Consider the following 27,516-nt stretch of genomic DNA (forward strand, 5'->3'; position numbering starts at 1 on the left):
TTGAGCACAAGAAGAAAACAAATAAAGACAGAACATGCTTGCACATGTATCTGTTTATTATTATTATTATTATTATTATTATTATTATTATTATTATTATTATTATTATTATTATTATTTATTCTGTCTCTCACTTGTGTAATAACCTAATAGTAGTGATATTGGTTTCCTTGTGAAGTATCTAAGGAATTAAAACACCTAAGAATCAACAACCAGGAGCTGTGATGCCTCCAGACTCGTCATGAAGCTGATTCATTTCTTATAACAGCACAGCAAATGTTTTATTCCTTGATACAAAATACACCTTGATGCAAAAATGGTCTTATTTTTATTATTAATGCAGAAATGAAAACAACATTAGACATCAAATCAAACAGAATCAACTCATATTCAGTGGAGGTTGTGATTACTCATTACAGAGAGAGACATGATGATGTCGTGTTTCAAATTCACCGATTAAGATAAAAAAAAAACAAGACGAAGGAGGTGATGTCCGGTTGTCATGCACATACAGTATAGTGTAGTGTTTAAACGCAACATGCCTAATAACCAGTCATATCGCTGAAAGGTGCTCTAGTTATATCTGACAGTCTCATGATATTTTATTTGTCTGGATTTAATCTAATTATGTCTGCACACATCCTTTTATCTGGTTTGCGCTTAGCCTGGGGAAAGCCATGACAGTCTCAGTGGGATTTCCTCCTGCACAAACAAGTGTAAAATTAAAAAAATGGAATAAAAGTACTGTTGCAGCATGTAATTACTCTCTCTCTGTTGGTGCCAAGCGGGAAATCTTACAATAATCAAAATAAAGCATCCTTTACTAAAAAAAAAAAAAAGATGTTCCTTTGGGTTCTATATAGATCCCTTGGGTTCTGTACTTATCCAGTAAAACCTTTTCACAGAACAGTTTCACTGTTACGCTTTAATAAGTGGGAGGAGTTTCAATGTTACACTTTAATAAGTAGGAGGAGTTTCACTGTTACACTTTAATAAGTGGGAGGAGTTTCACTATTACACTTTAATAAGTAGGAGGAGTTTCACTATTACACTTTAATAAGTAGGAGGAGTTTCACTGTTACACTTTAATAAGTGGGAGGAGTTTCACTGTTACACTTTAATAAGTGGGAGGAGTTTCAATGTTGCACTTTAATAAGTGGGAGGAGTTTCACTGTTACACTTTAATGAGTGGGAGGAGTTTCACTGTTACACTTTGATAAGTGGGAGGAGTTTCACTGTTACACTTTGATAAGTGGGAGGGGTTTCACTGTTACACTTTGATAAGTGGGAGGGGTTTCACTGTTACACTTTAATAAGTGGGAGGAGTTTCACTGTTACACTTTCATAAATGGGAGGAGTTTTACTGTTACACTTTAATCAGTGGGAGGAGTTTTACTGTTACACTTTAATCAGTGGGAGGAGTTTTACTGTTACACTTTAATCAGTGGGAGGAGTTTTACTGTTACACTTTAATCAGTGGGAGGAGTTTTACTGTTACACTTTAATCAGTGGGAGGAGTTTCACCTCTCTCAGTGTTATCTACATACAGATACAGTTCCATTATCGCTCTGCAAGGAGAAGGTACTACTGAGCAGGTACAGAACTCCAGAGTTCTAAAAAGACCCCAAAGGATCCTCTTTTTAAGAGTGAAATATATAAAAATCTTTCCATAACACAGTGTAGAAACCCTAAATGATTCTAAATAAAGATCTATCTTGGATTTAGGTTGTTTGGGTTCTTTCCAATGAACCACATTACGTTCTATGAAGAACTCTTTATTTTACATTCCAAGCCAATCTTAAACCAGACCGAACTTGCCATGCTAAAGAATAAATAAACATGGATCTGGATCTATGTTTCATAGTGAACGTATAGAAGGTTAGCGCAGTCTGCATGCGAGGTGACGAGTTCAATGCCGCATCCATTTTTTCCCCCAAAAGCAAATTTCCCATTAAGTAGCCAACTCTGAGGCTGTGTTGTGATTTATCCCTTTCTCAAGCCATGCGAGTAATTATAGCAACCCTGCATTAAATTATACAGCCTGCATTCACATTCATAACCTGCACAAAAGGAGGCAGGGGAAGAAACTCGACAAGATAGACAGAGAGAATGCTTAAAGAAAAATGTGTCACGAGCACCGCTGTCTTCACGTTAGCGTTACGTGACTTCACGGGCGCCATTGTGCATCCTGACAATTCAGAATCATAACAAATGAGCGTTCATTAAAAAGCCTGTTTCTTTCTCTCTCTCTCTCTCTCTCTCTCTCTCTCTCTCTCTCTCTCTCTCTCTCTCTCTCTCTCTCTTTCTCTCTCTCTCTTTTAAAACACACACAGAAATGATGTCGTAACTCATTCTTTCTGTATCTGCCACATCCTTTACCGCCTCAAGAATCTAATAAATTTAATAATAAAGTCACATCGTTATTAAAAATTAAAAACGGTTAAAAATGGCTTTTAGCGATCTTTAAAATTTCATGACGGTGAAAATGGCAGGATGAGACATACTTCACTGTTTCAATATTTTCCTTCCTTCCATCTGTTTTCTGTACTGTCTATCATGTGGCTTCGAAACTATACTAAAGGACTCGGGGCACAAGGCTGAGGGACACCATAGATGGGATGCCAACCAATCACAGGGCACAATCACACACACACACACACACACATACAGTGAACACATACTGTACAGTTTCCGTTATATTCTATAGTCATATTGTTTTAATAACAATAATCTGAAAATTATTGTGGTTCTGGTGATTCATCTTATTATATCATTTCATCGCATGTATTAGATTCACCATTTCGTAAACATTTTTTTGGTTTTCTGAGGACTAATATATTAATTTGTGTTTTGGATTGAATTCACTTTTATTTGTTTATTCTTTACACCTTATCATAGCCGATTCTGTGACGTTTGTCCTTCTTTTATGTAGGAAATTAAACGTTATGTTAAAGGTAAATAATCGACAAGACGATGCTGATGCCGGGTGATTTTTTTTCATTTGTCTATAGCAGCTATAAATAATGTTTTTAGCCCATCCACAAGACAGTTACAAAGCAGTAACAAGTAACAAAGACTCCGTTCTAAAATTCTGATATCATTTTAATCTGCTGATATTGAGCGTCCACCTGTGTTTTTTTTTTATTTTTTTTTATGTTACAACAAAAACAGTATCGTATTTAAGTGCATTAATGTGAACTTTGATATGCTTTGTAGCTGAAACTACTGTAAGAGATGCTGTTATAGAAAAAGAAACTATATCAAACTTTTTTCAGGGAGAAGAAATGTGATGTATACAATAATAGTGAGTTAATAAAATGATACAGATTAGATTGTGTAGGGATTATTAGTGTGTCTAATCATATTAGAGATAACATCTCTGACACAGTGTATATATTCTGGCGCCATAGTATTTAGTGATACACTAACATATCTGAAACAGAGCTGAAATGCCATAGCATAGGTTACATTTACATTTACATTACATTTATAACATACAGATATTAGAACATCTCTATGATCGGTCACGAACGTAATCCCTACACGATATAGACTCAAATATCTGAACATAGAGACAAAGTGAATTCAATTCAATTCAATTGAAGTTTATTTGTATAGCGCTTTTTACAATAGACATTGTCTCAAAGCAGCTTTACAGAACATAAATATAGAAAAGGCTTATAATAGACCAGATTTAAAAAAGTTAAATTACAGTAGAAGCTCTCTGAGATCAATCTTAGGATCTTTATGAATAGATTCTAGGTCCTGATCTCACAACTTAAAAGATCTGCTGCAATCGTCTTGGTGTCAGTTACCTTGTGGGTCAGAGCTGTGATGGCAGGGAGGCCAATATAATATTTGCCATGTGGTTTTAATGTTATGGCTATTTGGAATATGTGGCTCTGATCTTGCATGTGTTTAACAGACAAAACAAAAACATCTGGAAGAAACAAATAATTCAGAATCGTGTATGAAGACCAGCAGTGTAAATGCAGCCGGTGTACACATAGCAATGATGTGTTTTAACCCATGTGGCTTTAGCTTAATTACTTCAATCCTTCCATGTTTTCTGGTAGAGGGTATCTCAGGACCCAACACACAGCCACTTACGTAAACAGCAGCTTAACACTCCATTAAAATGACAGAAAACAGGCTTGTGCTACTTCCACAGGCACAGATTACCTCTCCTGCAGAACTAAAAGACTGTAAGTAGTGCCCAAGTTAAATTGTACGCGTACATGCTGCGTCTGATTGGAGGATCCCAGTAGATAGCGTCATTAAACCCATGGAGGTTGTGGTGTGAACCTGGATTTAATTGTTTGCTGTTTCTGACTGGAAACTGAATTTCACAGAGTGTAGTGTGACTCAAGAATAGTTTCTGAGAATTGTCTGAATATAGTCCACATGTGAGATTCTTTTTATTTTCTTCTTTAAAGACATTATTAAGAAATGGACTCTCTCCCAAGTGGGGCAAATGTCCCCACTTCATGTTCTGGAGACCAGGAGTCAATCAGAGCGATGATGTCCAGCTGTGGATGTGTGTTAGCTCTTCTAGAGCTTTCTTCTGAAGAACAGGCTTTTATACACATTTAAGTAAGCTAATGTGCCTCTTTAAGTGCCTCGTGAACTGAAAATGGTTTCGATTATGCATTTCCAGCAGTCATAGTAGCCAGCACATTTGCCTTGCACCTCTGAGGTTGGGGGTTCGAGGAGCCTCCATTCTTTGGGCAAAGAGTTTGCCTGTGTTCTACCTGTGCTTTTGGGGTTCACTTTGGGTTCTCTGGTTTCCTCTTCCAGTCCAAAGACATGTGGTTGTAGGCTTTAAATTGCCTGTGGTGTGTGAGTGTGTATGTGATGAACTGCCAAGCTGTCCAGGGCATCCCCTGCCTAGTGCTCCGAGTCCTCAGGGATGGACTTCAGGTTCCCAGCAACCCTGTGTGGGTGGATGGATGAATGGATGTATGAACAGATGAATAGATGGATGGATGGACGGACTACATTCTGTTTGCACCATCATTTGGATATTTTGATATGCTACAGAGTAACCCAGGCTTAACTGAACTGCTCTTAAGCTTCATAAATGCCGAACAAGGCTCATGAAGGAGAAGTGCTAAAGCACATGTTAGGGGCAAATCTTCTTTTCTCTCCACATCCCAAACTCCATCCCTTCTACCGCACGTGTTTCTCTCAGTACGAGACTCACTCATATACAGAGTAAAATAAGGGCTCAGTGTTTTATATCATATACTTTTAAGATTAGATGGACCTCCTTTATCACCTTATTAACTTTAGGGATTTACCATGTACCTTTCTTCAAGTTAGCAAGTTCTTTTTGACCTTGGTGTGCGTGTATGTGTGTGTGTGAGTGTGAGAGAGAGAGAGAGAGAGAGAGAGAGAGAGAGAGAGAGAGAGAGAGAGAGCACACCCGAATTCTTATCTTTTCTCCTCATTATCTCTACAACTCAGTAGCTGCTTTAACAGTTCATGAAGCAAATATTCCTTCACCTTCAAGTTAATCTATTTAACACACACACACACACACACACACACACACACACACACACACACACACACACACACACACACACACACACACACACACACACACACACACACACACACACTCCCAGGTTTGTATTTGGTGTAAAATCTTCACTCTTTAGGCTTATTAATTAACTATATCTTTAGTCCATGTATTAGTGTTTGGACTTTCTTGCATACATTATATCAGTGTTCAAATTGTTAAACTGGAGTCTTTTTAAATGCAGATATAGAATGCATTGTCTACTGCATATGTTAGGATCAAAATAAACACCTTTGCAGGTGAAATGGTGCATCAGCATTAACGATAGCTATTGTAATTACAATAAATGCATTAAAATGAGTCGACCGCTTTAGCATTATAATTATACATGATGTGTAGAATCGTGTGTCTCTGCGTAAACGGTACTGTAGCTGGTGCACAAAAGCCCTATGACTAGAAAAGAACTGGGTCAAATTTAGTATTTTTATAATAAGGAAATTATACATGTAAGTCATGTACCGTATGCGTTAAAGAAAAAGGTCATTTAATACATTTTAAGATTTCAGCACCATTTCTTTAGCTGAAGAAGAACAAATTGTAAAAAAATAAGTAAGTAAGTAAGTAAGTAAGTAAGTAAGTAAGTAAGTAAATAAATAAATAAAAGAATTGTCCAAAAAATCCTTGAGGGTTGAGGGTTTGACGAATGAATGAATTACATTTGCTTTCGTTTTTAATTTTCTGTCAGGATCTGTCACTTCCATGGAAATGATCTAAAACATTATCTTCTGCTTTTTAAATACGTCCCAAGAATCTAAATGGTTTCAATCCATCCTTTTAGAGCTTTAAAACCATTAACAGATATGATGCTGTAGATGGTGTTTCATCCTTTGAAAAAAAAAAAAAGAGGCTTTACGCTCAACGTAATTACATAATAATCTTATTGCGTGTTACTCCGAGCTGTGATTTACACCTCGCTCACACCAGCTTTCACACAGCTTTCTCAGAACAAGCACAATATGGGGTTCATTTTCTGCTATTCATGGCCTTTCTTTAATTCCTGGTGAAGCTAAATGGAATAGGAAAGTAAACCCCATACACAAGACTGTATGTGCTGTAGGAAAGTAGTGAGCATTTAGTAATAGGGGCTTGGTTTCATCAGAGTGTCGGATTTATAACGTAGCTGGATATTAAAAAGAAGCAAAGCTGTTGCGGTGCGTCGTTTCGGACGGAGGAGATAATTATTGCAAAAAAATATCGATGAGGCCAAATCTAAACGTGGGGCAGAATCCGAGCCGAGTCATGTCGTGTCTGGGAAAACCAATTAACCGAATGGATTTTTTTCTCGCATCCACTTCTCACTCTGCAGGCTGAAGACACTTTCTTTACCGTCTGAAGCTGGACAAAAAAGTGACGGGGTGTTTTTTTTCCCTTTTTAACACAGAAAAAAAGAAGATTCAGGGAGGTCACTGGTGTCACTGTAGAATTAGTAGAATAATTAGGTGGTCGAGGTACACAGGCGATCGCAGTAATAAAAAATTCTGAGATGAATGCAAGAGCAGTAATTAGTTCCGTAGCAGGGGGTCGGTGTGACTTTGACCGTCTTTATACCTTCTGAAAAACAGACTGAGGTCTGAAATAATGATCTTTAAAAACAATATGCTGTTATTCAGTTCATTATCTTACCCGGATACTGTAGATCTGTACTGCTGTAATCAGAAACACTGTCATCTGCTCATCCCAGGATGCTTCAATCCAATCCTAAAGCAGCTTTACAAAAATATAAAATGTAAATTTAAGATACAGTTTATCTGTAATGAGCAAGTGGTGAGGAAAAACTCCCTGAGATGATACAAGGAAGAAACCTCGAAAGACTCAAAAGGGAACCTCATCCTCATCTGAGTGACACCGGAGAGTGTGATGTTGATTTTTTGTGTAACCAGGAAACTCATTCTTGTTTTAACATGAAGTCTATTTTGGGCAAGTTCGCTGATGGTGACTTGTGTGTTTGTGGGAATTGCATTTCAAAGCCATCTTTAAGTGGAACCATCCACAGTAATCTCATGTATCTTCAGGCTGGACATGTGGCTCTATCCTCAGCAACCTCAGAGTGATGAGACGTTCAATTTTCAGTTCAATTCAATTTATTTGTGTAGCGCATTTAACAATTCACATTGTCACAGAGCAGCTTTACAGAAGTATAGAAACTTTATAAAAAAAAAATTAAGTTTAAAATTCTACCCTATTCTATCTCCCTGAGAAGACATGATGAAGAAACCTCGAGAGGAACCAGACTCAGAAAGGAAACCTCATCCTCATTTAGGGGACACTGGACAGTATATTTAGATTAGATTAGATTAGATTAGATTAGATTAGATTAGATTAGATTAGATTAGATTAGGTTCAACTTTATTGTCATTACACATGTGCAATTGCAGTAAGTGCAGGATATATAATGTAAATGTAAATAATGTCCTTTCTTCAACAGTTTATAATTGTGCAACCGAGAGCTCCTCATAACAGACACAATACTAATTCCTTTCTGCCGAAGTCTTCAAACGGTTGCTGACGAAGACCCGACCATACTGCAACGTGATGTTTCCGGGCGGCTCTATCTACAGCGATCTACATGCAGATCAATCCTCATGCAGAAGTACAGTAGGACATCAGGATGGATCTCTTCATACTGAACATCTTGTAAACACTCTTTATAGTCTTTATAGTATACAGTTGAGATTGATGCCACATTTCAGACAAAGTTGCAGCTTATTGTTTTCTACAAATCGAGAAAAGTAGATTTTTACGGTGGAGTTTATTAAGTTTCTCTTTTTCCCGTTATTTATTCAAAATTTGATACTAGAATATGTCTATTATTTACATGACACTATCTGTCAGAAGAGGACGAGTTTATCCTCACACGCCGGCCGATTTGTTCATCAAGAATCTAAAGCTATTTCCCTAAAATCCCTAGATCCCCAAAAATCATGTTCTCCTAAAATATTAATCGGGGTTGCCAGGTCTATGTTTTTCACAAAGGAGACCTGAACTCTTTGAATGTTCGGTGAATACTTTAATACTGAAAATAACATCTTTAAATTTAAAGCGTTTAAACCATATGTAACTTGACAACTTACATACTATGGTCAGTTTAAAAGTATATTGTTTGAAGGAACGAATAATACTAACTAATACAAATCATTTCTGATAATAATTTGGCCCTGACCCTTAGCCCTGGAGTTAGAACACAAGCCACTGCAACTATTAGCATTCGTTCCCGATAAGATTTAATTAAACTGAAGTGAAAACATTCACATGGTGACTTTCCCAGCAAATTTGTACAGATGAGGCGTCTCATGTGTAAAAAATTAACCAGGTTTTGTTCAAGTCGGTTTCGTGTTGCTGTGATCATGATTGTCGTAATGACTGAGCAAAATTTTGAGAAGAAAATGTGCAAAAAATAGTTTATTTGTTTACAAGTTCACTAAACACCTTCAGTAACTTTCTCCCTAAAAAAATCAATAAATAATAATAATAATAATAATAATAATAATAATAATAATAATAATAATAATAATAAATACATTTTCTACCGCTTATCCGAACTTCTCGGGTCACGGGGAGCCTGTGCCTATCTCAGACGTCATTGGGCATCAAGGCAGGATACACCCTGGACAGAGTGCCAACCCATCACAGGGCACACACACACACACACACACACACACTCTCATTCACTCACACACACACACTACGGACAATTTTCCAGAGATGCCAATCAACCTACCATGCATGTCTTTGGACTGGGGGAGGAAACCGGAGTACCCGGAGGAAACCCCCGAGGCACGGGGAGAACATGCAAACTCCACACACACAAGGCGGAGGCGGGAATCGAACCCCCAACCCTGGAGGTGTGAGGCGAACGTGCTAACCACTAAGTCACCGTGCCCCCAATAATAATAATAAATATAGCTGCAAAAAGTGATGGCGGGCCCTCGCACGTTTTTTTATCGCTATATGGTGCGTCCCAGAAATCAATGCACGGTGGGCAAGTGCATCAAGTGGGTAAATATCAGTGGACTATTTTATGTTGTTACTGACCCTTTGGGGACTGTACTGTAGGTAAATGAAACCCCAGACAAATGGGGGCGCTAGTGAGCCACTTCAGAGACACACCTTTGTCTGACCTTTTTGTCCACACTTAACAGCCAACAAATGTGATGTATGTGTCAAATTTCAAGTTAATCTAAGCACACCAAAAGCCTTAAATACGCCTGAAATAAAAGTAAACTTTGACACGATGCCATGGCAACAGTGTTTGAGATATCAAAAATCCGTTTGCAATTTTGCATTAGATCCAATCCATGAATTCCCTAGGAGGAGTATTTAAAAGTTCATTGCATGCAACTGTGAAAAAATCCACCTTTGTGACTGACACACTTCCTGGGGCCTGTTGGTGGCGCTATACCCGGGACTCACAATAAGCACATCGATGCGATCGGAATCCTTGGCCCGAACATACACACCGCGTGTCATCACAATAAGACATTTTTTTGTCTTCCTGTTTCTCTGAATTCGCCATAACTTAGTCGCCTCGCCATGGCAGCACCGTTCGAGATATCAAAAATCCCTTCGCAATTTAGCAAGTGCAATGTCTCGGCATCATGTTCACAACTTTTGGTGTCAATCACATGAATGTCCTAGGAGGAGTATTTAAAAGTTCACCACATGCAACTGTTCTGACTGACACACTTCCTGGCGCCTGTTGGTGGCGCTATGTCCGAGATTCGCAATAGGCACATCGATGCGATCAGAATCCTTGGCCGGACATACAGAACGCGTGTCAATTCAATAAGAAATTTTTTGCTTTAGATATTAGACACTTCCTGTTTCTCTGAATTCGCCATAAATTAGTCGCCTCGCCATGGCAGCACTGTTTGAGATATCAATAACCCCTTCGGAATTTAGCAAGTGCAATGTCTCGGCATCATGTTCATCATGTTTGATGTCAATCGCATGAATTCCCTAGGAGGACTACTTAAAAGTTCACCACATGCAATTATGAAATAATCCAAAATGGCCGACTTCCTGTTGGGCGGAGCTCATAGTTTAGAGTGCGAAAGTTGTTCGGGTCGATGAGATCTATATGCATACCAACTCTTGTACATGTGCGTACATAATTGCCGGATCTGTGCACAAATGTTTGTTTTTTCATTACGGGGGCGCTACAGAGCTCCCCTGCCACGCCCGTATTCCAACCTTTGCCCAAGCCTCGCGTCGCCCGACTGTGACGTGTGTGCCAAATTTCAAGAGTTTTCGAGAACGTTAAGGGACCCCAATTGGCCAATGTGTGCAAAAACAAACAAACCAACAAACAAACAAACAAATAAATAATAAACCCGAGCAAAAGCAATAGGGCTTCGCACCATTGGTACTACTAATAATAATACATGAAAATATGATATAATTATTATTATTATTATTATTATTATTATTATTATTATTATTATTATTATTATTATTATTTCTACTTGTATTCATACTTCAGTATCTTAGTTATTCTTTTTTTCACCTTTTTTCCACTTTGCTCTTGTTTTAAGCTTTATGGATTCTTCTTTTTAAGCATTTGGCCTTAAATCTGTGCCATAATGTGGAGGTCTTTCCCAGTCCATGCTACTAGTTTCAGTATATTTCTAAAAACACATTGCTGTACTGTGTATGGAACCGAGAGCTACATGTACATTACGTGATTCGGCTACTGATTGATACCACAGCGCTGTTGAATTCTCGAATCTGATTGGTCAGAAAATGTCAAATGTTATATTACTATATGTTTGCATAGATGATACCAAGTGGATTGTGTAAGAAGAAGTGAAGGCTTCATGATGTGCCGTTATTGTAAAATAATCGACTTCAGGGTGAAAGCTGTGACACACGTCCGTGCCGTTGATGTGATTGTTCTCCTACACAGCATGGGTTAGCGACATCCTCGCATACAGTATCACACATGGACGCTCTGACGTCCCTGCAGCTGCTCTGCTCGTGCGCCGGTGGTTGAGTTGCATTGTTGGTGAGTGAGCTGTATTGTGCTTACATCTGGAATATGGAGTAGCAGCTGTGTGCTGAGAGGACTGTTTGTATGAAGAGCAGCAGTTTGCAAAAATCACTGGCTAAGTGCTGGAGTTAAAAGATAGCAACGTGTGCATGTGTGTGTGTGTGTGTGTGTGTGTGTGTGTGTGTGTGTGTGTGTGTGTGTGTGTGTGCGTGCGTGTGTGTGTGTTTGTGTGCGTGTGTGTGTGTGTGTGTGTGCGTGCGTGTGTGTGTGTGTGTGTGTGCCTGCGTGTGCGTGTGCGTGTGTGCGTGTGTGCGTGTGTGTGTGTGTGTTTGTGTGCGTGTGTTTGTGTGTTTGTGTGCGTGTGTGTGTGTGTGCGTGTGTGTGTGTGTGTGTTTGTGTGCGTGTGTGTGTGTTCCACTTTCTATTTTAAATGTAGAGTCTCTGATTTTTGAGAAATGCTTCAGAACACTGAGTCGGGCCGAATATTAAACAAAAAACAAAACTAACGTATAGCCAATGAGCAGAAAGGGGCGGGGCTTGTCGGTATGCGGCGGAGAGAGTGTTCAGTGCGCATGTGTGACATTAGCAGAAAGCGGTTTTAACATTGACATGGAGGATAAAAACAAAGAAAGAAAGAGAAGAAAGGCTTACGATAAGGACAAGAAGTAGGACGTGTTAATATAGGATCAGCTTTCCAGCGCTGGAGAGAACTGAAGGAGCAGGAAGTCGGCCACATATTCACAGGTTGGAGTTTCCCGAGTCAATAACTCGTGAGCTAAACGCTGTTACTACACAAATAACACCTCTTTTCTATCGTAGTAATGTAGAGAGGCAGCTACAACCGCGTTTTGTGTAGTAACTCAGCAATATTTGGAGGGGCTTTTGCTACAGATTTTCTGCAGATTTGGCCTATGTCATGTCGTATGACATCGTCATATCATACATTCAGCTAAAATGTCTTTTATGCACATGTGTAGAAGATTATAGCAAATGTAGAAAGTCATTAGATCTGTGTCTTCACTGGGAGGAGATTAAAAGAAGAATTGACACAAAATACTTCAAACGTGGCAAGCAGATTTGAAACAAAATCTGATTTGATCATTCTACGTATAATTATCACTTCTTTTTAATGAAGGGTGCCAATAGTTCTGAAGTCGTGAATGGAATGGAGTCTGTTTTCCAAAGTTATCAAAACAAAAATGCTGTGAGCTGAACACAAATCTTGCTTTCAAGAAAGAAAGGAAGTCATGAGTATATGGATGAAGAAAGGAAGGAAGGCAAACGTTAAAAAAAAAAAGTGACTAAAATTCAAAACTAGCAAGTATGTATTTCAGCTGTGAAAGTTAGTTGTCAGGACACATGTGAGCTGTGAGGAAGGAAACCTACTGAAGTGCATGCAGTCATCAAACTGGAGATGATGGAGATGTCAAAACAAACCCCAAACATTTATTCCATACTTTACCAGTCTCAGGTTTACAGTATAAAGTGTTTATACTTATTCTCTGGTTGCTGGATGGAAGAAAATGGAAAAAAATAATGAAAAACAAAAGAAAGAAAGAAAGAAAGAAAGAAAGAAAGAAAGAAAGAAAGAAAGAAAGAAAGAAAGAGTTGCTCTGACTTTCTGAGTTGCCCACGGGTAGATAACCAAAAGTTTTGGCACCCACAAAACCAATGTAATCATGCAGCAGATGATACAATTTAAGTGCCATTTGGTTAAGTGTTTAATTCTGCATTTTCTTTTAGCAAAAGAAAAAGGAAAAAAAAAAAGAAAAGAAAAGAAACCCTCCCATATAAATTACACCGCACTAATATGGATCTTTATTTTGGATTAGTAGTGTTTGTTATTTAATGTAGTGATCATAACAGCGATTAAATAAATTACATACTGCACCTTTAATTCTAACAGGATATAAATCTAAATCAACAATACTTATATATTCAGTACTTTAGCTGGTCTTTAATTCTAACAGGATATAAACGTAAATCAACAATACTTATATATTCAGTACTTTAGCTGGTCTTTAATTCTAACAGGATATAAACGTAAATCAACAATACTTATATATGCAGTACTTTGGTCTATCTGGTCCTGACAAGGAGGAATTCATGTAGATAAACATAAATAACAGAGAAGTTTATTACTCGTTGCTGCCACCCGGAGGCCATTGTGAGCATTGCAGCTCTCAGGTCGGCTGAAGTTCATCCAATAGGAACTGATTAAAAATGCATTTTAAAGCTAAAGCCCTCCGGGTTCATACAACGCTCGAATTTTTAATAGATGCTTTTGATTAAGTGGATGAGCGCTCGGTAAAGCAGAACCTTTAAACAGATGTGTGATTGTGCATTTTTTTAGCCCAAAACTGTACTCGGATCTGTGTGTGCGCGCGCGCGCGCGTGTGTGTGTTAGTTAGTCTCAGCGTGCAAGGCAATAAGAAAATTATGAAATGAAGATGCGACGTCTGTTGCCTGAAATAGCAAAATGAGGGGCCTGCAGGGTTTGTGTGTGTGTGTGTGTGTGTGTGTGTGTGTGTGTGTGTGTGTGTGTGTGTGTGTGTGTGTGTGTGTGTGTGAGGCACAATCTGCCATTTCACCATGGCTGCAGCTCACACACCCCGAGCCCAGTGCGGTGAAGCACACAGCCGTGGAGCTGCATACAGATGTGACTACAACACACCCACCACGTGACTCGTCCATCGTCCCTCCAACACACACTCACACTCCGCTCAATGAAGTATAGACAGCTATAATTACACCCCGTTCACACAGAGCTGGGGCAATTATTTTGCCGAATGCATGTTTGATCAGTACTGAGGCTTATTATGATTACAGTCTGTATGTTTTTACCATGTCAGGTGCAATGCGGATTTGCTGCACACGAGTGCCCTCTGGCGGACAGAGAACGAACAGCTGCTTTACAGCGTGGAGCCTCGTTACATTTAACAGCCTTGTGAATAAATTCAGCAAAAAGAAAACTGTTTTTATTGCCATTGTAAGCTTTAATATAAAACAAACGTTGTTATTTTACTTCAAATACTCAATGAACATTAAATCACGTGTGAGGAACACAGAATACAGTAAAACTTACAATGTAGAGATTAATTTTGGTTCCAGACAGGAACTAATAATGATCATTTTGGTTTATGTTGTTATGAACATTCGTGCATTCCTGCCACAGCATCCCATATTTATTAATGAACCTCCTAAAACTAAATAAAATAAGCAGTAAATCGTGTTCTCTATATTTGACAGCATACACTGACTATAGAAAGCCAAGAGTATAAATAAAACCAAACACTGAATTTCACCAGAAACATCTATTACTTTTTAACATCCTTCTACATTGTGGTCTGCTTCCTTGTAAGAAATCCTTACATGCATCTCTGTGGCGTCGAGGAAATCTTTGAAAATCTGTCTAGCGGCTGTCTAACACTATACTGTAGCAGGTTTTCAGGAAGTGATGCATTGTGTGATGAGATCTGGACAGGGATTAAGGTTTAGACTACACTTTCTACATATCAGGTTAGTAATGTTTACATGCTTTAAGACTTTGGTTTACTTTGCTTCTCTTTTTATACCCTTTGAAAACATTGTTTGCTTTTTTGTGTGCATTTCTAAAAATATGTATGATCCTCTTGCAGCAGATCTTCTAAAAAAAAGAAAAAGATTTTTTTTTTTTGTTAAAAAAAAGTTTTCTGGCCCTGAAATGTTCTCCTGAAGTCTGCTCCTTCACTATGATTTTTTTATTTTTTTTTAGCAAAACATGTCAGCTATGTATTTTTTATGTAGTTGTTGTTTTTGGCGATGATGTTTTTAAAAAGCAGTTCACTTCACAGTCAGCAGAGGACTGTAAAAAATTACACACTGTCCCTTTAAAGTGGTTTTCATACTGCTGTGGTCTGAATTTTGCAGCATTGCAGTAGTTTCAGACTCACTTGATTCTATTGAACCAGGATGTGTTTGCGTTCATCTTACATCATCATCACACATCGAGAAAACAACCACACTGACATTCAGTATTTATTTATTTATTTATTTATTTATTTATTTATTTATTATTTTTATGCACAGTAAGGTACTTCACCTTATGTCTTCTGTGTCCCACAGCAGCTAAACACACACACGCGCACACACACACACACACACACACACACACACACACACACAGAGGCTATTTTACTTCCTGAATGAGGGCAGAGCCGAGCGTTCACATTCACAGGAATAACAGCACAGTTCCAGTGCAACAGAACTCACCCCACCTCCTACAGGAAGTCTCAGGTTCAGTACTGAGCTGCACTTCCTGTCCTGACTGCTTTGACATTACTGATCTATCATGAGAACTGAGCTATGTATCAGACCACAAAACTAGTCTGAAACGCTTCTGGAGGAACGTTTGTAAGCTCTAACAACAAGGGGTCTGTTTTTACTTTATTAATCAATATATTTATTATTGGTACAAATCCCAAAGAGTTATAACTGGTTTCTTAAATTGAATAAATGTTAACCTTTATTATTTTAAATATATAACTGTGATTGTGGGGGCACAGTGGCTTAGTGATTAGCATGTTTGCCTCACACCTCCAGGGTCGGGGTTCGATTCCCGCCTCCGCCTTGTGTGTGTGGAGTTTGCATGTTCTCCCTGTGCCTCGGGGGTTTCCTCCGGATACTCCGGTTTCCTCCCCCGGTCCAAAGACACGCATGGTAGGTTGATTGGCATCTCTGGAAAATTGTCCGTAGTGTGTGAGTGTGTGAGTGAATGAGAGTGTGTGTGTGTGCCCTGTGATGGGTTGGCACTCCGTCCAGGGTGACGCCTGAGATAGGCACAGGCTCCCTGTGACCCGAGGTAGTTAGGATAAGTGGTAGAAAATGAGTGAGTGGGTGAGTGAGTGAGTAATGTTTATCAGGCTGTACATATGTATGGCTTCACAAAAGCATTACTTATGTAGTAATGTGGACCTTAAGTAAAAATCCCCAGAATAAAATGTATTATACCATCATTTAGTTCTGAAGTTGTTTGCCAAAGCTATCAAAGAAAAATGCTGTGAGCTGAACACAAATTTTGCTTTCAAGAAAAGAAGGAAGGAAGGAAGAAAGAAAGAAGGAAAGAAAGAAAGGAAGGAAGGAAGGAAATAAGGAACCAATTAATTAATTAATTAGTTAATGGAATTACCATTATTTAATGGTTATCAGGCTGTACATATTTATGGCTTCACTAAATATCAGTGCATGTATTCGTTCAGGATTATAAAAGCATTACTTATTTTGAGTATGGAGTAAGTTTGAGTAAGGATTTTGAGTATGGCTCATAGACAATTGATCAGTTCAGTCCATAATGTTGATGAGAGAAAATCACACTCAAACACTCATTCAGTGTTACTGTACATTCATGTCTACAGCTCCAGCCACATTACACTGTTTACATGATGTTTTTTACACACACTTATACTTATACAGTCTTATACACTCACTGTCTTGTACACACTGTTTTACACTCACTGTCTTGTACACACTGTTTTTACACACACTGTTTTACACTCACTGTTTTTACACACTGTTTTTACACACACTGTTTTTACACACACTGTCTTGTACACACTGTTTTTACACACACTGTCTTGTATACTCACTGTTTTTACACACTGTTTTTACACACACTGTCTTGTACACTCACTGTTTTTACACTCACTGTTTTTACACACTGTTTTTACACACACTGTTTTTACACTCACTGTTTTTACACACTGTTTTTACACACCCTGTCTTGTATACTCACTGTTTTTACACACTGTTTTTACACACACTGTCTTGTACACACTGTTTTTACACACACTGTCTTGTACACACTGTTTTTACACACACTGTCTTGTACACTCACTGTTTTTACACTCACTGTTTTTACACACTGTTTTTACACACTGTTTTTACACACATTGTTTTTACACACTGTTTTTACACTCACTGTTTTTACACACTGTTTTCACACACTGTTTTTACACACACTGTTTTACACACACAGTTTTTACACACTGTTTTTACACACACTGTTTTACACTCACTGTTTTACACTCACTGTTTTACACTCACTGTTTTACACACACTGTCTTGTACACACTGTTTTTACAAACACTGTCTTGTACACACTGTTTTTACACACACTGTCTTGTACACTCACTGTTTTTACACACACTGTTTTTACACACACTGTTTTACACACACTGTTTTTACACACTGTTTTTACACACACTGTTTTTACACACACTGTTTTACACTCACTGTTTTACACACTGTTTTTACACACACTGTCTTGTACACACTGTTTTTACACACACTGTCTTGTACACACTGTTTTTACACACACTGTCTTGTACACACTGTTTTTACACACACTGTCTTGTACACACTGTTTTTACACACACTGTTTTTACACACACTGTTTTACACACACTGTCTTGTACACACTGTTTTTACACACACTGTTTTTACACACACTGTTTTTACACACACTGTTTTACACTCACTGTTTTTACACACACTGTTTTTACACACACTGTTTTACACTCACTGTTTTACACACTGTTTTTACACACACTGTCTTGTACACACTGTTTTTACACACACTGTCTTGTACACACTGTTTTTACACACACTGTCTTGTACACACTGTTTTTACACACACTGTCTTGTACACACTGTTTTTACACACACTGTTTTTACACACACTGTTTTACACACACTGTTTTACACTCACTGTTTTTACACACACTGTTTTTACACACACTGTTTTACACACACTGTTTTTACACACTGTTTTTACACACACTGTTTTACACTCACTGTTTTACACACTGTTTTTACACACACTGTCTTGTACACTGTTTTTACACACACTGTTTTTACACACACTGTTTTTACACACACTGTCTTGTACACACTGTTTTTACACTCACTGTTTTTACACACACTGTTTTTACACTCGCTGTTTTTACACACACTGTCTTGTACACTTCACATTTAGTGTAAGTTTATATAATTTTTCAAGAACGCTGTTTGCAGATTCCTGTATTTTTGCACAGTGTACTGTATAACACACAGAATGCACACTGTTTGGTGCTGTTTTGTATTTTGTCTATTTGTACTGTAGTGTTTTGTATTGTCTGTTTGCTCTAGGTTGCATTTTATGTGGCTGGGACATGAACTAAGTCCTTGTCAGCTACTTATGGTTAAAATGACAATAACATCTCCGTGACTCGAGATGAGAAGATTTTTATTGAAGTGTGTAATCTGCTTTTAAAGGATTGTGTCTTATGAAATGTATTGATTAGGATTCACATGTTTTTGTCAGTGATTTGAATTCCTAAAGCTTTATCGTACTCGAGTACAGCTGCAGATTAGATAAAACATCACTTGGTCTTTTCCCTCCTTCACTGTGTTACACTGAAGCTGACAGTAGATCTCAGTATGTGGCTCTTTCCACATCAAACTTCGGAGTGTTTTGTTTTCTGAGATGCTTTTCTGCTCCTCGTTGATGTACAGAGTGATTATTTGTGTCAGCTCATAATGCCGTTCACCATCACGACGTTTCCGCCCACAGACCTCCAGAGTGTGTTGTGTGGAAATTCCCTGAGTCAGCAGTTCCTGAAATATTTAAACTATTCAGTCAGGTAGCAAAAATCAGTACCACTGTAATATTCTAGACATGAGCATTAACCGAAGCTCTTTATTCGATTCGGCATGAGTTTCTGCTCTGTGCTGCTGCCACGTGATCGGATTTTTGTTTAAAATCTTGTGTATTTTTTTATTTGGGTTTTGTTTCTAACTTTAGTTGCCTTTCTGCAAAGATCCTGGGAGGCAAATAGGGAGGCAGTTTAACAAACACAGACATAAATGCTTATTAAAAGGTCCTTAAAAATTCGCCAGTTACATGCAAGTTTCTCCCAGTTCGACTTAAAATGGATGGAAATATGTAATCGGTTGAGTTTGTTAGAAGATTAGAGCTGCAAAAATGTCTGTGACATCATCACCATCAGTATCATCATCATCATCATCATCATCATCATCATCATCATCCTCATCATCATCAAGATACATAAATTCAACATGTTTAGGTAAAAAGAATATTATAAATAAATAAAAAGATAAGGTTCGCTAACAGAACAGACGTGAGAGTGATTAAATTATTTTTTCTTAGTGGCAGTGATCAAGGTTTTGCTCAGAGACCGAACCGAAAACTCAGTTTGCTAACATATCAGAGTGCAATGAGTGCAAAATTGTGTGAGTGCAAAATTGAAATAAAAATGAAAGTTACTCTGGATTCGGGTGTCTGCGGTAAATGTAAACTTTTAATTCACACTGGATTTATATGAATATGTTATATTTTTTCTATAAGAGGTTGTTTATTGCTCCAGAATGAGAACAGCTCTGCTATGTGATGGAGATTTTTAGAAATTGTGTCTGCTGCCAAGCAACAGTTGCTGAGATCAAACCATAACGAGGACATCTGTTGCTCGCAGTACTGCATTCTCACCACCGGATGGCAATGTCGCACTAATCACCAAACTAATCTCTCTAATCCACCAGATTCTGGGAAAACCAGGGCTCCAGCTTTTTCCCCCGTCTCGTCCTCAGGGACTGGAGTATTGTAAGACCGGATGTCTAGCAGTTGTCACTTTTGGTTTCATCTTGATTGCGAAATATTTGTCCCTGTGAAGCTCTGCTGCTGTCCACAAAAGCCCTAAAGGAGAAAGAAACGTCGTCCATCACTCAAGGAGAATAATAACAAGCAAACACAAAGCCCTTTATTTTAGCAGTAATAAATGAAAGAAAATTAGATCTGTTCAGGCACTGATTAATAATTTAATGTTGTGTATCACAGCAGCATGTCAAGAGGGCGAGAGCTTGATGGGCAAAACAGCAACAATAACAACAAAAAAATAATAATAATAATTAGTAGCTAAAATAGAAAAAATGGGGAAAAAAAGAAAAATAAATAAAGAAATAAATTATAAATAAGAAATCTATAATTTGAACTACATTTATTATTTATTATTTATTTTCTTTCTTTCTTTATTATTATTTTTTACCTTTTTTATATGAAAGTTCTGCTATTTGAGTCGAACTAATAAGCAGCTTTTTTTTTCCAGCAAAGTATTTGGTTGTTAAAGAAGTGATACACTGAAGCTGGTGATACTCTTACTATTAGATTTGTTCATCATCTGACCGTTAACTCTAGATGTCCCTGACTGGACATACGTAAATGCTAGCATTGTATAAACATCAGGAAAGCCATAAGGACGTTGTATAGCTTCTAAACAAAGACAGGAAGACAGGACGTGTGGAGAAACAGAAGTAAAAGAAGAAAGTGGAGGTGTTCAGCGTGAGACTGTGGGTGTGATTGGACGAGGTTTCAGAGAGCTCTTGTTTGGCTGAAGTCATGGTAATAATCAGACAGAGTTGCTGATTAAACGAGTGGAAACAGGTGCAGCTTTTGGTTGGTTGGAGTTAAATGGAAGATGTGGCTGATTATCGCTGTACAAAATGTGCAATGAGTTTTCTGTGGATCTCTTTTTTTGCGGATTTGTTGGTGTTTACTTGATATTACAGAATGAACAGAAGTTTGTTTCTGTTGTCTTTCACCATCAGCCTATTAAACGGAACGAACTGGACCTCATTCATTTAATCATTCATTCATTCTTTCAATCTTTCCTTCATACCTTCAATTCCTTCCTTCCTTCCTTCCTTTTTTCCTTCCTCCATTCTTTCCTTCTTTCCTTTTTTCCTTCCTTCCACTCTTCCCTTCCTTCCATCACTCTATCCCTTCCTTCCTTCCTTCCTTCCTTCCTTCCTTCCCCTAATATTCTTCCCCTGACACTCCTCAGCTAATAACTTAATAAGAGGATGATTCACTGACTGCCTTTGTGTGAGCAGATCCTTATGGAATAAAATGCTAGTGACTCCATCATTGTTATGCTAGAGGAGATTTGTAATCAGTTTCAGACACAACGCATGAGCATCATCTGGTGTAACATTTGTGATCATTTGTGATCACGAACTATAACTCGGAAGACATGTTTATACACAAATCATGAGTTTGAGTTGATCCTCTTCGGAGATCTACAGAAGCTCCAACCCTGTAATAAAGAACCTGTTCTTTAGCTCATGCAAATGATTAAAAATATATAAGAAATTTAAATGTTTCATTATTTTAAATTCACTTCTGACATGTCACCATGCTGATACATCTCATTATGTTAGTACATCTTTATTAGTAGCTCAGGAGCTGGTTACATCTGTTATATCATCTTATTAGCATGTTGCTATATGTAGCACGTTATCTTGTGACGAGTTGTTAATTCGATATTGTCTCGATATTACAAGTTATTTGATTGATATTGCTAATTATTACAAGGTATTATGTTGATTTTGTAAGTAGCTCATTATTAATCTTCTTGCTTTCACAAAAGGTTAGCAGTTATTCTGAGTTATTAGCACAATATTACAGGTTATTAGCACAATATTACAGGCTATCTCGCTATTAGAAGGGATAGCCATGTCATCACGAGTTACTAGTTCAATAAATTACAAATAATTATCTTGCAATTACATGTCTTTCGATTATTTATTATTGTTTACGAGCTATTATGCTACCTCAAGTTAGCTTTTGTTATTAGTGATTAGCTTGTTGTTAGCTTGGTATGTGTTGTAAGTTCTAATGGAGGGGTGTTAGCTCAGGGCTAAGGGTGTTAGCTTACAAAGTGGAAGGTTGTGTGTTCAAATTCCACTTCTACCAATCTAATCTTTATTTAAAATATATATATTTTTTAATGCTTTATAAAAGTCTCTAAAAAACCCATAAAAGACTTAAAGTTGATTAATACATGATGTTTGCTAATATACTGTAAAGTGGTTGATAATTGTTAGTCTGCTGATCTACATCGATCAGTTCTACACTACATTAGCTAAACCCCGCCCCCTGGAAACGCCCCTGGTTGGAAATTGATCCTCACAGACACTTATTATCTTTCCTTGAAGCATGTATTCGATATAATAAATTCAATTACAGCTTAATCGAGAGCCGGTAAGTATTCCGCTGTTTTATTCGTCACGCTCGGTTCCATTCGAACGAACACGTCCGGAGTCAGTGGTGCGAGCGTGACAGCCTGCTTCCTGTGAGCGAGTGACCAGAGCGTGTGAGTCAGATCAGGTGAGAGCGAGGAGAAGAGGGCAGGAACAGTGATAGACTGTTGCAGCGCACCACTTTTCTGTATAACGGAATAATTACAGAGTTGACATGAGGAGTTTATGATTGATGAACTGTCCGGAGGGAGACGAGCACACACAAGGTTTTTTCATTATTACTCCAGGAGCTAGCTATCCATTCTCCTTACTCTTCGCTTACACCACTCACACACACACACACACACACACACACACACACACACACACACACACACACACACGTTGCTCATGATGAGCTTAATATAGCAGGAGCTTTAATCCCACTCGGTACAGCTGTGAGTAAGACTTATCCAGGCTTAAAACAGGCCTAATTGTTGCCGAAGATCTGAGAGGCGCGTTTCTCCCTTAGCCTTCCACTGTTCATTTGTTCCCCTGGAAAAAAAAATAGAATGAGATGAGTATAGGATGTGTGCGTGAAGCGGCTGGAGAGGAGAGGAGAGGAGAGAGCAGGGGAAAGAAGGAAGGGAGGGGATGAGAGCGAGGGAGTGAGAGAGCGAGATAGGGAGGCAGCCAATGCGCAGCTCTGCATCTTGAAAAAGAGAGAGAGAGAGAGAGAGAGAGAGAGTGTGTGTGTGTGTGTGTGTAAGAGAGAGAGACATTGGCATTCGTTCTTAGACATCAGGAGCTGAGTGGACTGACAGAGTGTGATGCCACTGGATCGTGTTCCGGCGTTCACTGCTACATTCGCGCATCCAGCCTGTTGTTGAGACACGGTTGTAAGCGCGAGAGTGTATCGTGCGCGAAGCTCGAGTCGCTCACGTGAGTGTGAGAGTGCGTGTGTGTGCGAGTGTGTGTGGGCCCCCTGGCGAGGGGCTCAGCAGGTTGGGCTGGGGGGCAGTAAGGCCAGGTGGCTGTGAGCACCATGAGCGTGCCACTGCTGAAGATCGGAGCGGTGCTCAGCACCATGGCCATGGTCACTAACTGGATGTCTCAGACGCTGCCCTCGCTCGTGGGGCTCAACGGCACCACCGTTTCCCGCGCCGGAACCTCGGAGAGGATCGTCAGCGTGCGTAATCTTACCTCTTACCTCACACACTTCACACACCTCTTCTCCGTCTGTTGAGCTTAAGTGTTTTGGACTCTAGGGATGATCAGAGATTGCTTTGGTGCTTAGGTGGTGCTTGTGGCTGTCTATAGGAGAGATGATAAGATGCTCAGATGGAGACGGTTGTGGCTGGTTTTTCAGTGATGCTCAGGTGCAGATGATGCAGAGAGAACAGATGCCACAGATCTCTGGAGAGCTGAGAGGAGATCCTACTCTAGTGCTCTGCTTTAGTGTGTGTCGTATATGGCTTGTGCGGTTTCTTCACCATGTTTCACTGCCATAATATCTAGTTTACTCGCTTACTCTGATCATATTCGCTGAATAACAATAAGCGTTTTTAGTTCTTGAATTTACTCTTTGCCTGTAGCTCACTTTTATGTTTATTCGTGCATTTAATCCACCAAAACACAAAAATTACTCGTAGTAAATCGATTCTTAATTTTCTATCTTGTTAAAATATTATTTTTAAATGTGATCGCAAAAATAGATCGCAAAATTTTATTTTAGCACATGTCAGATTTGGGGGTGTGGTTTATAGACCTTTTGTAGTAGTGATGGATGCTAAAGAGGAATTAATCTGGAAGAAAATGGCCGGGCTTGTGCACAAGAAAACTTGTCACGCTCTAATCTGTTTTTTTATTTTTTATTTTTATGGATTCAAATGTGGTTAGAAGGGACTGACGCTCGAGCTGAGTCAATTACGCCATTTGAGTCGAGCGTCCTGCGAAATCTGGGCCTCACGTATGAAAGTATGTGGAATTGTATTCAAATCTCAGCGACAGGCTGAACTAGGGGCAGTACAGAAACTTACTGTCGTGTTGATGTTCGGAATTTTTTTTTTTTAATGGTGAATCACGATCAGGGAAAATATGGCACACACACACTGATTTCGCAACAGTGGTTGTTAAAAACACACCCACATCCTGCTCTGTGTTTCTTTCCATTTCTGTATCTTGCTGTAGCCTCAATATGGTCTTTAATGAAAAAAAGAAGAATCGTGTCTTGGAGTTACTCAGGCTGACTGGCATCGCCTGGTCAGCCTCAATCAAATTAAAGAAAGAGGCTGCAGTGCTTAAAATGTAAGCAAATTTTCTGAGAGCTCAGAATATCCTAAAAGGTTCTTAAGTGGATGTTGGCTGCAATCTCACCGTGTGTAGCAGTGTGTGTGTGTGTGTGTGTGTGTGTGTGTGTGTGTGTGTTTGTGTGTGTGTGTGTGAGAGAGAGAGAGAGAGAGAGAGAGAGAGAGAGAGAGAGAGAGAGAGAGAGAGAGAGAGAGAGAGAGAGACAGTGTAAAGTCAGTGTGAGGGAGGTGAGTGCTTTTGACATTTCCAGGATCATTAAAGGTGAGTCATAGTGTTTGGTGTCTGTGGTGAAGAGTGCTTTCTCTGAGCATCTGCCCCTCTTTATCTAACTGCCCCGAGCTCATGGGTAGAGTAGCTGGAAGGGGTGGGGGATGAGGAGGGGTTGGACTATTAATCTAGGAGTCCATCACAGACCATTTCCCATTCTTATCCGTCTGGGAGACACGTATGAAGGAACACTATCCTAATCACTAACTGCTGGTAGACGGAGCCGAGGATTTCGAGCCTAGTTTATTCCGGAGGTGGAGGAATTAACGGCCCTAAAAGAAATATAAAAATATCTACAGTTAGAAAAAACGATTGTTCGGAACATTTTGAGAACGGGTCGAGATGTTTATTTGGCATTTATGGAAGGACTCACAGCAACATCTGTCAGTATAATGTTGCCCTTTTTTTGGTGAGTTCATGGCAGTTTGAAGATGCTGCTAGAACGTAAGTGAGAACAGGAACTGATCTGTTTTGAGAACAGATTTGTTTAGCAAATTTTGCTAATTGAATTAAATCCTCACTGTTGACATATTGTTTATTTTATTTGTATTTTTTTTGGTTTGCATCACACCAGTTCAGATTGCTGGATTGTCTTGGTTTGTTTTTCTCTGAACAGACAAACCCACAAGTCCATGTTAGTGTGTGATAAAAAGCAGGTAGATTGGAGAAAGTCCATTTTTTGTGAAGTGCAGGACTCAGAGCTACGATTTCCACATCGGCTTTCCGCAACGCCGAGACAGGACGGCAACACGAGTGACCTTTGGATTAAGATTGTTTTGATGTTCGATCAAACAATAAAGTGACAAATGCAAGTTGTTAACTCTATTTCATTTCCCCGAGCGATCTCACGAGTGGAACCTTCATCATGGTCGCTCATCATCCCAGGAAACTTGGACTCTCACAGTTTTAGTAGTTCCTACCTGCTACATTAGCCAACACATAGACACAGTGATAGATTACTGATAGATTACTATGACACTACATTGTAGAGTTCATATAGAGTTAATGTAGAGTTAACACATACACAGGATGTGAAGAAACTGTAATAATTCAAACTGTAGAATTTTTTTTGTTTCTACAAAAACTAAAAAGCTGTCTATCTATCTATCTATCTATCTATCTATCTATCTATCTATCTATCTATCTATCTATCTATCTATCTATCTATCTATCTATCTATCTATCTATCTATCTATCATGTCTGTCTGTCTGTCCATCTCTCTATCTATCTATCTATCTATCTATCTATCTATCTATCTATCTATCTATCTATCTATCTATCTATCTATCTATCTATCTATCTATCTATCATGTCTGTCTGTCTGTCCATCTCTCTATCTATTTATCTATCTATCTATCTATCTATCTATCTATCTATCTATCTATCTATCTATCTATCTATCTATCTATCTATCTATCTATCTATCTATCTATCTATTTCCTACTACTAGAGCCTTGGCCAAGGTCACCAATGATCTGTTATTAGCCTCAGATTGGTTCTGGAGACTGGCTCTCTTTCTATTCTGATCCTCCTGGATCTTAGCGCTGCTTTTGACATTGTTAACCACAATCTGTTACTCGAGCATCTGGAAACTGTTTTTGGTGTTTCTGGGACTGTTTTAACTTGGTTTAGATCATACCTTTTTGATCGTCAACAGTTTGTACTGTGTGTATGAGTGGATTCCAGTCTGTGACTAGTTTTGTCTGTACGGGTGTTTCTCAAGGTTCCATCTTAGGCCCCTTACTTGTTAGCATTTACATATTTCCACTTGGATTGGTTTTAATGGGCTTAATTATCACTTTTATGCGGAATGACACTCAGATTTACAGTATGTTCACTTTAAGCCTAATCAAAATTTGGACCTTTCTTCTTTAACTACATAAAGTTCATCAAGACAAACTTTGATGTTGGCTCGACAAAACCTGTCTGAAATTTTGAAAAAGTAATAATAATAATAATATAATAATAACTATTTTTATATAGCACCTTTAAAGTAGCTTCTCAAGGCACTTTACATAAAAAGTAAATAAGAATACAACACACACAAAGTAAAACAAGTAATACATACATATAAACACACACACACACACACACACACACACACACACACACACACACACACACACACACACACAAATAAAGTAGTCAATTTTAAAGTACTAAAGTTTTGTGGGTCTCTGATGTGAGGAGGGAGTCCATTCCAAAGTCATGGCGCGTACGAGGAAAAAGCCCTACAGAACGCAGCCGTGTCTGTGGGACTACCAACAGTCCTGCTTGTGAGAAGCGTAAGTAACGCTTGGGTGTGTATAAAGTTAAAAG

At 38.6% G+C, this 27,516-nt stretch overlaps 1 protein-coding gene across 2 annotated transcripts in view; it reads left to right on the forward strand.

Annotated features, from left to right (window-relative positions):
• Window positions 1-27,516, forward strand: part of olfm2a (olfactomedin 2a) — a 118,586-nt gene that overhangs the window by 42,569 nt on the left and 48,501 nt on the right. The window contains exon 1 of one of the 2 annotated variants that reach the window (XM_027155165.2): window positions 23,346-23,808. The exons of the other annotated variant lie outside the window; for it this stretch is intronic. Coding sequence (XP_027010966.1) covers window positions 23,665-23,808 — 144 coding nt within the window. The 5' untranslated portion in view covers window positions 23,346-23,664. Of the gene's footprint in view, window positions 1-23,345; window positions 23,809-27,516 lie in introns of those variants that run through there. 2 annotated transcript variants of the gene reach the window in all.

This window comes from Tachysurus fulvidraco, chromosome 24 (assembly GCF_022655615.1).
Source record: "Tachysurus fulvidraco isolate hzauxx_2018 chromosome 24, HZAU_PFXX_2.0, whole genome shotgun sequence".
NCBI classification, from domain to species: Eukaryota; Metazoa; Chordata; class Actinopteri; order Siluriformes; family Bagridae; genus Tachysurus; species Tachysurus fulvidraco.